The sequence below is a fragment of the Lycium barbarum genome, chromosome 1 (genome assembly GCF_019175385.1).
Source record: "Lycium barbarum isolate Lr01 chromosome 1, ASM1917538v2, whole genome shotgun sequence".
Lineage (NCBI taxonomy): Eukaryota > Viridiplantae > Streptophyta > Magnoliopsida > Solanales > Solanaceae > Lycium > Lycium barbarum.
The window spans coordinates 8,626,904-8,639,541 of NC_083337.1; the positions used below are offsets into that span (position 1 = coordinate 8,626,904).

Here is a 12,638-nt window from a genome sequence, read left to right on the forward strand (position 1 = left end):
GGCACCTCTCGCCACTATTTGCATTTATCTTTTATCTCCTTTTTTTGGCATTTTTCTCCTTTTTTTGTGAATTTTTTTGGTTCACTTCTACTATTAGCTAACGGATTATTAAAAAAGGCCTCCTAAACCATAATTAAACGTAGCAATCAAATGCAATAACGCCTAATTAAATCTGAACCTTCCGCCCGCATTCCTAATTTAATTCTGTTTGCAGTAACATACTAATTAGGTACAATTATTACACATAATACTCATTCAATTATATTAATACCTCAAATACGTTAATTTTCATTTCATGTCTTGTTACTAATTTTTTGATTACTATAAATACTGAAGCAAATCATTCCCACTGCATAACATTCTTCCTTTTCCATTCCAGAATTTTCTTCCCAATTTTTCATTATTATTATTTTGCTCCTTTTCATTTGAAATTCTTCTTGCAAAAAGTTTTTTTTTTCTTCTCAATGTTGGTGTTTTTGCCAATATTATTAATTTTATATACAACTCTGGCACACAATTTTTATTTGTTAGGAAGTGGGGGAGAATTTTTTTTGGTAAATAAATTTTTATTGACCAAATGAGCAATTCAGAACAGTTTCACAAACATTCGCTGGAGCCTTGGACATAATCCCAAGCTTCCAGCATCCAACTAAACAGAACTAGTGGTAGTAATTGAGCTCATCGATCCTAGTAGTGAGTCGTGGCTTCAGATTGCATATGGAGTTATTTGATATGACATTATTTGTAAGAGGTATTTGTCATAATTCAAAACTTGAAGAATACATCATCATTAGCTATATACTGTATAATTTTGTTACTCTTTTCGTTTGTTGCAAGCTTGTACATAGTTATAGTGTGAATTCAACGTAATAATTTTATCTTTTCTGGGGTAAATGGCCCATTCTAAATTTTATGAATAATAGTATTAATTTCTTATTGGATTCTGAGTACTCCTTCATTAATTATGAATAAATAACAAAGATGAGTATGGTTTTCTACATGCTCCAAAAAAAAATGGCATCTTTAGAAAATATAGATATTTCTTTTATCTCAAAATAATTGATATGATTTGTGTACACACTTGCAAACAATAATAAACGGGGTCATTAAAGAACGACTCAAGTTCCTCACACTTGCTATAGGTCCTTCAACTTTGAAAAAAAATATTATTTTCTTTAAATCAACTACACTTCTCCGCATGGTTATGCCTTGTGTCTCTCATGCTTTGTTTTTCTTAACCTTTTTATTGAATTTAAAGAGAACCCGATGAGTTTATCATAGTGCCAACAGAAATTAATCAAGGGAGGGTGATCTTTGAGATTTTTAATAAAATAATTGGAGAAAAGAAGAAGAATTGAATTGGTTACAACCCTTCGACCATGGCCATAACGGCCGTTGATCAGCCCATCGGAGGGGCTGACCAGCAATTGATCTCTACACAGCAGCAGATAGGAGAGCCTTCAGAACCATATTCTAACAAAATCCAGTATGCATCTTTGTTTAAACCTGCAACCATGAACCAACAAAATCAAACTACTACAATTGAGCCAATTCCTATAAAATAGATCTCTATGTTACAAGGAAAACCATATGTGAAGTGGACTGAGAATGAAGTGGCAAGAATGGAGGTTATTGAAAAATTAAAGCTTGCAGTTGTTGGTAAATTTTCGTATGAATGGCCAGATCTGGAACAACTTCAAAAATTGATCCCAAAATAGTGTGGAATTAAGGGGGAATGCAAAGTTGGCTTCTTTAGAAACAGGCATGTGCTGATTAGATTGGGTTTGAATGAAGATTTTGTAAATCTAACATCTAAACCAGCATATTATTTGACAGACAAGGATGGATATTCCTATCAAATGAGACCACTCATATATGATTCAAAGTTCAAGGTTGACGAGGAAACACCAAAAGCAATGGCATGGATTTCTTTCCTCAATTTGTTACCTACTAATTTTGTGAAAGAGGCATTGTTTACACTTGCCTCAGCAGTTGGCAAACCACTACATTTAGATCTGGCCACAATCAATAAAACTAGACCTAGTTGTGCTAGGGTTAAAGTTTTAGTTGATTTGTTATCAGATTTACAAAAGGAAGTAAGGATGGACATTGAGGATGAACAAACTCAAAGCATTAGAACTGTTGATGTGAAGATACATTATGACTATTTACCAAAGTATTGTAAGGAGTGTAGACTACAGGGCCATAATGAAGATGATTGCAGAATTATTCATCCTGAACTTGCTTATAGAGAAGAGGAGAAGGACGTGCAGATTGAGAAGCAAACCAATAATATAAAAGATCCTTCACAAGTGCAAATACAGGAAGAAAGCAAGAAAGACAAGGAGGGAGTTTCTACTGAGACTCTAAAGCCATAGAGAAATCATGATAAAGAAAAGGATAAGGGGAAAAGGAGCAAGAATAATGGATACTCAAATCCTTTAGAGTCATCTGCAAGATTGTTGACAAGTGGAAAATGGATAGGCAATCCAGGTGTATGGAATCCCAAGAAGGATAGTAGAGCAATCATTACAAAGCAAGATACTGGTCAGACTCAAAAGAATAGGGAATTTAGCAAGAATGTAGAGGGTAAGAATAGTGTTTTGCAAACCAAAAACCAATATGTAGTTATGTTAAAGGTGGAACAAGTTGAAGATATTGAAGCAGTCCAGGAAAATCAATCAGAACAAGGTTTGAATGGCAACAAACGGAATAAGGAAGAAGACAACCTTAAACCTGATGGGGTGGAATCAGCACAAGAAAATAATTACTATGAAGTAATATCAGAAGAAGAGGGGTCTGGTGATATTGATGAAATCAAGGTTAATCAAGCAACAGCTGCACAATGTATGGAAGGAAACAAAGGAAATTATGCAGCTATACAATAGTTAAATCAAGGGTCATCAGCAAAACTGAAGGAAAAGGGGACTGAAAACAGTTGTTCCAGTGGCAATAACAGTGATCAGCAAAGTTCTAAAGACCGGAGAGAAAGCAGCAAGGAGAATATGGAAATGAAGGACACTGAAGAAGAACAAAAAAGAATGATAGAAGAATAAATACTGAAGTCATGTACTGATAAGGCAATCAAGTCTCCTGATAATGTTTCTAAGGATAAATGGGGTGATAGAGATAGAAGGAGCAACAGAGGAGGAGACTACACAGAACTATATAGTAAAATTAGTAGAGATAACTTATGACACTACAAAGACACACTATGGGGAGAATGTTAGGGAATCAACACTGTTAGATGGGGCCATGTCTCAGGAAGCAACTACAACAGAGGATATAGAGAAGGAAGAGAACAGACCTCCAGATAAACCCCCAGATGTGCAAAGTGCTTCTGAAGACGGAGTGTTGCAGTCAAAGGCAGTAGATCAGATGGTTGCAGACAAATGTACAAACTTAACTCCACAAGTTGAGGGTTCTGGCAGTACCAGGGCCAAGTTTAGTGACAAATCACCTGTAGATGCAAGAATCAAGATGCAATCAGTGGAAAAAGAGAAGACATCCCCAAATGTTAAGTTACATGATATAGTATCCCATAATGTTTCAAAAGATGAGATTCAAAAGGCAACAGAGGAATTTCCTATTCAAGTGGAGGATAAGAAGAATGAGCATAAAATTAATATTGTCCAAAAGATGACAAGAGCAGTAGATTTATCACCAAAAACGCTTGTCAAAAGTGGAAAAAAGACTACAAGTCAAGAGATAATTCAATCCAAGAGGACTTCAACAAGGAAGGGGAAGGTACAAAACATAAATGATGATGATGATGAAAGCCTTAATATGGAACATTAGATCAGTAAATACTCAAAAGGCTTTTCAAAGATTAATCATGTTGCAAAGACAATATAAATGTTGTATTGTGGCTTTGATGGAACCATTTCAGAACTGCAGACCTATAAAAAAGTTCAAGAGAAGATTGGGGATGGAAGAGGCAATTGCTAATTCCAATGGAAAGATATATGGATTTTCATAGATTTCGCAGTTCAATGGGAAATTATAATGAATACTGAGCAACAAATAACTCTGAAATTAAATCATCAAGACCTTGGAACATCAAGACCTTGGAATAGACATTATTACAACTTTTGTTTATGCCAAGTGTGATGTTGGTGAAAGATTAGAGTTATGGGATAATTTATATCATTTAGCAAGTTCTATGGAGAAGCCCTGGATGGTAGGTGGAGATTTGAATGTCATTCTTTCTGAAGAGGAGAAGTTGGGGGGTCTGCCAGTTACTCAGAATGAATGTGAAGATTTTGCATTCCTCTGCCAGTTACTCAGAATGAATGTGAAGATTTTGCATTCTGCATTAATTCTTGTGGTTTGTTTGATATGGGCTTTAAAGGGAGTCCATTCACTTGGTGGAATGGAAGGGCAGCTGAAGATTGTATATTTAAGAGACTATCAGAGTGGTGGTGAATCAACAATTCCAGAATATGTTCCTAAATATAGAAGTGGAACATCTGTCCAAAATTGGATCAGAACACACACCACACACCTTTGATGGTATCTTGTGGAGATGGAAATGTTATTACCAGCAAGCCTTTTAGGTTTCTTAACTTTTGGGCTAAACATGAACCATTTAAGGAGTTGGTTTCCCAGAATTGGAGCTCTGAAGTAAATGGCCCTCCATACTTGAAGTTTAAGCTGAAGCTAAAAAAGCTTAAAGGGGTGTTATCAACTTGGAGCAGAGACACTTTTGGGGACATTTTTCAACAACTAGCAATAAGAGAGGAGGTAGTGAAGGTGAAAGAAGATCTATTTGAAGAGGATCCAAGTATTGTGAACAGAATTGTTTTTCAGAGGAAATATGGGAACCCTAAAATAATGTGGGAATGAATATAAGGAAGCGGTAGTATTGCATGAAAGAAATTATAAAGATGGGAAACAATTAGGGATCTTCCGAAATAGGGTAAGGTCTGCATACACTTTACCCTCCCACATTGTGAGATTTCACTGGATATGCTGTTGTTGTTGGGAAACAATAGGGGAAAAGATAAGCAAATAAAGGATAAATGAACAAGAACAAATTGCAAAAAAGGGTAAAAATGATTTTTTTGAAGTAAAAAATGAATTAAGGTATAGGTAATGAGAATATAATCAGATACAAAACTTTTTCTTGTTGGTTATTTTTCTTCGTTAAATTCTTGAAATTGTGAAAATGAAGGTTCTTACAGATATTTATTATAGAAATCTTAAGAAAATAATTGAGATGGGAGGATCAAAATTAAGTGTTTACAAACAATCCCTTCTTAATTGGAAATGTGTAGAATTAACAAGAAGTGGAGTAAGAATATTTTTTCACACAACCACTTATTACATAAAAAATGATTTTTGAAATAACGTGACTGCATAGTAATTTCATTTATAAATATTCCAGCAAGAAAAAGAATCATATTTTTAACTTTACTGCGCGAAGCGCAATTAAATTTACTAGTTAAAAAATAAAAGATACGAAAGAACATTAGATTTCAGTGTATAGAGCCATCAGACATCTCCACAACAAGTAAAAATTAAACATTCTTTCTTAACCCGACTAAATCATTCAGTGGGGTTATCTTCTCCATAAGACAAGTTATGTGATTACTACACAGTCCTATCAAGTATAGCGAGTTGGGAAGCTCAACCATCAATTTTGTAAATTTCTTGTTGACGGGATCATAAACATAAAACGGGTTCTTTTGGCGCGAGTCACTTTAACCGCAAAGCAATAAATCACCGGAAGAAAGATTCCCAATAGGCTTGACCTTATAAAAGCATCTAAGGTTCATCAGGCAAGTCTATATTGTGCTCGCTCCATATGGAGTTTTGATGATCTTCTAACGCCCAAAGTTCCAAAACCGTCTCAAACTGTGTCTTCTTAACATGTGCTACGGCTAGGCATCCTTCAAATTGACCAAATACTGTGAAACTTTCTTCAAATATTGAGAGTATATGTGAGGGCACGCGTGGTAGGTTGAAATTTGTGAAATGCTCTTGGTGGACATCAAAGGCGAGAAGATATTCTTCCCCATTATCGTGGAAGTTCGGAGTTCTAAACTTGCAATAGATTATACCATTCACAAAGTAACTTTGATCAGTAATAGTGGAAAAACCAAGGGAAACCTTCCTGAGCGATCTCTCTCCATCTCCATGCCGATCTTGAACTTGTCTCAAGAGTGAGGATCTCGTAGACTAGTCGATTAGCAACTGTACTGCTCACTTTAAGCAATTTGTACAGATTATCCACAGTATCAAAACCGAGAGCATACCAAACACTAAGCCCTTCACCGCGTAAACTTGAGGAGGGAAGCTCCATAAGTTCAAGAGTAGATATATTAAAAAGTGAAACTTGATGACCCGTGTGAAGGCAAGCAAGGCCATTTATAACGGGGGTAATATCCTTATAACCAAAATAAGGCAAACGCGCTCGATGAACGAACACTTCATTCTTCCCATTTAGGGACGCGTAATAGAGGCCCTTCAAGCGAGAATAGTCGGGCAAAAGATGGATGAGTATACCACCGCAAGGCCTATGAGCTTTCATGAATTCAGGTTGACGGATCATTGAAGACCAAGATGTCGATACACACTTAAATCTGTCCAAGGCCTTGACGGGTAGCCGAGTTAGCACTTTGAACGCCATATCAGAATGAATTTCTTTAGCGTTTACTGAACTGCACCTGGTAATCTTCTTCATCTACTTCCTTTTCGAGATGTCAGAAGGGATTTCGCTTTTGATAGTAATTTTAATCATCTTCTTCTCTTTCAAGATGTCAGAAGGGATTTCTTTCTTGATAGTAATTTTATTCATCTTCTGTGTGACTTGCGTATGCATGTGCTTTATCATCTCCCCTTTTAATGGAAGCAAACCCTCTGATAGATTCCTAACCCAAGCAGAAACTGAAACCTTGTCAGACTAGGAAGGCGATAAATATGGTCTTGGTTAGTACTTATCAAAATATATAGAAGAGTGTGTGTGTGTATATATATGTGGTCTCGCTTAGCAGGTATAACTACCGAAAGACATTAATAGCCTGTTTGGCCAAGCTTATTTTTCCCACAAAAGTTCTTAGTTTTTTAATAAGTGCTTATTTAAAAAAAGTGAGGTGTTTGGCTAAGCTTTTGAGAGAAAATAAGTGCTTTTGGGGAGTAGCAGAAGCAGTTTTTCAGAAGCTAAAAAAAATAGTTTTTGCCCAAAAACACTTTTTTGAAAAGTCCTTTTGAGAAAAATACACATAGAAGCACTTTTTAAAAGTTTGGTCAAACACTAATCGCTGCTCAAAAGTACTTTTTAAATTAATTTGCTAAACACAAACTGCTTTTAGGCAAAAATACTTTTTTGAAAAATAATTTTGAAAAAAGTACTTTTTAAAATAAGCTATTTTTAGAAACTTGGCCAAACAGGCTATAAATCTATTCCTAAACCAACCCGAAATTTAAACCTCAGCATACTCGGAAGACATTACTTCTCCCAGTAAATATGGATTAGACTAGCTGGCATTAAAAAAATAATCATATTTATACTTTCACTATCAACTTAAGGAAAGAAACAGAAAGGGTAATTTTTTTGAACAATTGACAATCCCCTCAAACCACCTCCAATATTTATTTATTTTAAATATTATTATTTCCCCCTCCTATATACAATGTTTATTTTGTCCTTGACTATTTTAATTCCCCATCTACGTAATACTTTTTTACATTAGATATAGTATTTTATTTTTTTCGTAGGTGTGGTTTACTAGTATAACATAGATTTTATTATACATTATCATAAATATTAATTTAAGTTCATTAATATTGTAAGTAGAATAATACTTTTATGCATTTGTTATTAAATCTACTGCTATCTTTTATGATTGTGCCCACGTTGTTGATTTCACTGGGTATGTTGTTGTATTTTTGACGGTTTTTAGTTTAATATCACATGAATTCAGTACGCATATATATGTCTCTCTCTGTTGCGCATAAATAGCACTTTTCATTTTGCTAGCAATTCTTTAACTACATGCCTAAGTTGGGGTTGAAGGAAGCAGAAGATCTAATTGTTACACCTCAGAAAAAAAAAAATTGAGTCCATGAAATAATTCTGCGGGTGAATAGTAGACGCGGATGAACAGTAGACACGGATGAACAGTAAAAATCAGAAATTAAAAACCGAAAAAAAATCTGATTTTTTTTCATTTTCTACCTCTCTCTCACTCTAAACTCTCTCTAAACCCTCCCAAACCCTCCTAAAAGCTCTCTAAATCTTTCAAGTTGAATTCCTCCAAATCAAACCAAGATTTCATCTTAGGAATTGGAAACTAGTTAGGAAAGGATTATAGTATTTGGTGCTTGATGTGTGGCTGATTATTGAAGCTTGGAGCTAGGACTTTAGTTGAGTTTTCTGGGCAATAAGGTATGTAATATACTCTATTCTTGTTAATTAAGTTATTCATGGGAGAATTCCCTAGTTTTAAGTGAAGGGAATTATGTTATGAAGTCATAGATTAGTTGGTTGATATGGTTGCCTTGAGGGTTGTTTTTTATTGGAACTTTGAGAGATTTCTAGGTGCTTATATTGCTATATGAGGTTGTTGATATTGCTGTTGATGTTGTTGATAAGTTGTTGTTCTTGAATTTGGGAGAATAAAGTGTATAAAAATATTGTATACAAAGTGTATACCGGGCTGTTTTGTGACTATATTTTGAGGCTGTTTTATGTAATTTTCGTGGCTATTTTGTGACAATATTTTGGAGCTGTTTTATGTAATTTCCGTGGTTATTTTGTGACTATATTTTGGAGCTGTTGTCACGCCCCGAACCATGGCCTGGACGTAACACGACACTCGGTGCCTGACTGCATGTGACCGAGCGAACCACATGACTTGCTGAATCATCATGATGCATAACATAAGCGGAATATAACGTGAATGCATGATGAGCCTTCATAAAACGTAGTAAGTCATAATACTTAATAAAGTACTTATTTAAACATAAGTGAGCCAAAATGGCTATACGACTCCAAATGTCTGACATGACATAACTGACTTGTCTAGTCTATGAAACCTCTATCATAAGTCTGACTGGAAAACATACTTACTGGGACAAGGCCCCCAACATACCTTTAGATGCATAATTAATCATAAAATAAAAGTTGACTAAACCCCGAATGAGATGGGGCTCACCAATAAGCTGATACGAATGTTGTCCTACTGAGCAGATGTGTCGTCCTGTATATCAGTACCTGCATCGTGAAATGCAGGCCCCCGGGCAATAAAAGGGGACGTCAGCACATTGAATGTACTGGTATGTAAAGCAACCGGAAGAAACAACATGGGACATGCAATAACATGGTAAGAACTGAAACTGAAAACTTGGACATGAACATGAGCATGAGTACATATATGTATACATAACATGAGTAAAACATGATAAGTAGGGAGAGCATTTCATAAACCGACATATCATATCATATCATATCATATCACCACGTGGGTACGTGGAGTCTGGTACCTCGCTGGACTAGCAGAGCCCTCATACCTTGCCAGAGTATAAGGTAGTAATTTACCACGTGGGTACGTGGAGTCTGGTACCTCGCCGGACCAGCAGAGCCCTCATACCTTGCCTGAGTATAAGGTAGTAAGGTACCTGATGGATCCATTCAGTGTAAAATTAAGGTATCGTCTTATCTGGGCGGAGCGATCCTTTTCCTACGGTGGCTCCGTAGTTTCAGGCTATCTGAGCCTTCTCGGTAATTTGTGCAACTCCCAAAAACATGAACATAATATAGTTGGCTAAAAAGCCCATGACTTTCGTGAATTTACTTGTACTTGTCTTGAAATCATGATTTCACGAAATAACTTGTAAACATAGTTTCATGAAATAGCTTGTAAACGTAGTCTCATGAAATAGCTTGTAAACATAGTTTCATGGAATAGCTTGTAAACATAGTTTCATGGAATAGCTTGTAAACATAGTTTCATGAAATAGCTTGTAAACATAGTTTCATAGAATAGCTTGTAAACATGTTCTTGATTTATGAGTAATACAATAGTTCATAATCATATACTTGTAGTTGACTTGAAAACATGTTTATAACTTGCAAAATAACTCATACAGTTTCATATGAACATAATGAGAACACATGAGGAAGAATTCATGATTCATGGATTAAGCTAGGATTCCTAATGTCCGTAATGGAAGATTAGAGATACAATAACGAACATAGATATGGAATTCATGTACATACATAAATAATTACGGGCTACCAATATGTTGGGTTTAATGCCCTAGGATTTGAACTTCATAGATTTCACGAAACGGATCATGGGGAAGAACGTAGAGATTCCCACATGTGGATGGAAGTTCTACATACCTTAACCTCCCGCTTTTGAGCGTATCACAATGTCCTTCAATCCCTTCAACTTCAATCTATAGCAATACAAGTAATAGGGATTCTATATTAGCAACAATATCTATGTTTTGTTCATCTAAGCATTTTATCAAACACTTAGTGGGCATGAAGCTCTATAACCCTCATTAATGGTGTTTTCTTCACCAAATCCCCCTTCTTTTACTTCTAGCTAATTCTACAATTTCAATTAGATGCAATTAACATCATTCTTCATCACCCATATGAATACAACAATCCCAAGTCAACAATCCAACAACTCTAGTATAGTTCATATAACTCCCTTCAACAAACCCAATTATTATTCTCCCTAGAATTCACCAATTCACAACTATAAGTGATTAGGGAGTAGAAACATTACCTTTTTGGGTAGTCACCACGAAATCAACACCCCCAAGTCCAATCTTTAGCTTAAAATGACGGCAACAACTTGTACTACACTTTATCCTTCACAAGCTTCGGGATTTGGGGCCTTAAACTTGGTTGATTCTATACTTTCTCTCTCAAGCTCCCTCTCTCTCACTTTCTCTCTCTAAAAATCTGAAAATGTGGGAAATGGGGGCTGCTAGGGTTAACATTTCCCTTATATACTAAGGGGGAAATGGGTTGACCCAACTTGAAAATGGGTTGGGACCTTTCTGTCTTAAAACGTCTATATCTCTCTATCCCGATGTCTCCTGTGAACGCACAACCTATGGTTGGAAACTTATTTCAATTATCTACAACTTTCGTTCTTTGAGTTTTCCCAAATTATCAAGTTACGATAGGGTTATGGCCTCCCGAAGTTAGGTGATCCGAAACTTAATTGCGGACCAAGATACGCCCATGTTACGGTCCCGTAACACAAAGGACGGACCGTAACTTGGCGTCGTACCTTGGTGAAAATTTCCAGTAAGGTTCTGGAAATTTCCCTGTGTTACGGTCCACTGTTACGGTCCGTAACACAAGGTACGGCCCGTAACACGAAGGACGGACCGTATCTTGGGACCGTCCCTTGGAGGAAATTTCCAGTGAGGTTCTGGAAATTTTCTCTGTGTTATGGCTCACTGTTACGGCCCGTAACACGAGTTACGATCCGTAACGTCACCGTAACGCAGACGAATTTTTTTCCAGCGAACAGGCTTAAGTCAAACGGGCATAACTCTTTGCACAGATGTCCGGTTAACCCCCATAATATACCGTTGGAAAGCTATTTAATAGAGCTACAACTTTCATCAAGGAAGTTCTTCCAGATTCGCAACGGATCAAGGAGTTATCGCTGCCCGAAAAAGGCCTATCAACCCACTAGAACTCTAATGATTTAAGCTTAACTCAGCTCCGAGATGCGGGGTGTTACAGCTGTTTGGTATAATATTTGTGGCCGTTTTGTAATGATATTTTGGGGACTGTTTTATGGTCGTTATGGACTGTTTTGTGGGCTGGAATATCGAGGGATTGGTTGTAGTTGTTGTTGTTATATTATGGATATACGGAAATAAAGAAGTGTATACAAGCATTAGCATCCGAATGCATATTGGGCTGTTTTGGGAGTAATTTAAGAATGGATTTAATCCTAGTTTGATATGAAATTGTTGGTATTGTTGTTGTTGGTATTTTGATTGATGTTTGGCTAAGTTGGAATTTCGAGGATTGTTAAGTTTACAGGGAAAATGCTGCCCAATTTTCTCTAGAATTTACGACGCGTTCTTATAGTCGATTAACAAATGTTAATACAAATTATCCCGTGAAGGTAACGACGTGACATTGGGGGAGGGCAAGTGAACGATAACATAGCTAAACGACAAAGGTATGTGAGGCTAGTCCTTTCTTTCTAATGGCATGAATCCTATAGCATAAGTTCTTTTCCTCTTCATGAGTTCCTATTTTCCGGAAAGCTAGAAGCCTAAGTCCATAAATGTCTATATAAGATAAGAGATAAGAGATATGATATGATGATGCCATATTGATAATGATGCTATTTATTTCTTACACTCACCTTATGTACTAATTCCTTCAAGGTGAGGCAGAATGTCAATAATTGCTCCATAATGAAATCGGGGGATCACGACCTTACGCCACCCCGACAGAGTATAGTTGATCTTGAGTCTTATGCATGTACTATGATAAGCATATTATTACAAGTATTTTTGATGAGCATGTCATGATCATATTACACCGCGCCTAGTTGGCCGGGCAGTCACCGCCAAGGCGGGCAGCTATACGGATACACCATGACCTTTTGGCATGGGCAGACACCACTAGTGGGCGGCATGAG

At 36.4% G+C, this 12,638-nt stretch overlaps 1 protein-coding gene across 1 annotated transcript; it reads right to left on the reverse strand.

The window, feature by feature from the left end:
- Positions 1-6,082: 6,082 nt before the first annotated feature.
- On the reverse strand, positions 6,083-6,685 carry LOC132609287 (putative F-box protein At1g47790). Its single transcript, XM_060323182.1, has one exon. The coding sequence runs from the start codon at positions 6,683-6,685 to the stop codon at positions 6,083-6,085; it is 603 nt and encodes a 200-aa protein (XP_060179165.1).
- Positions 6,686-12,638: the final 5,953 nt, after the last annotated feature.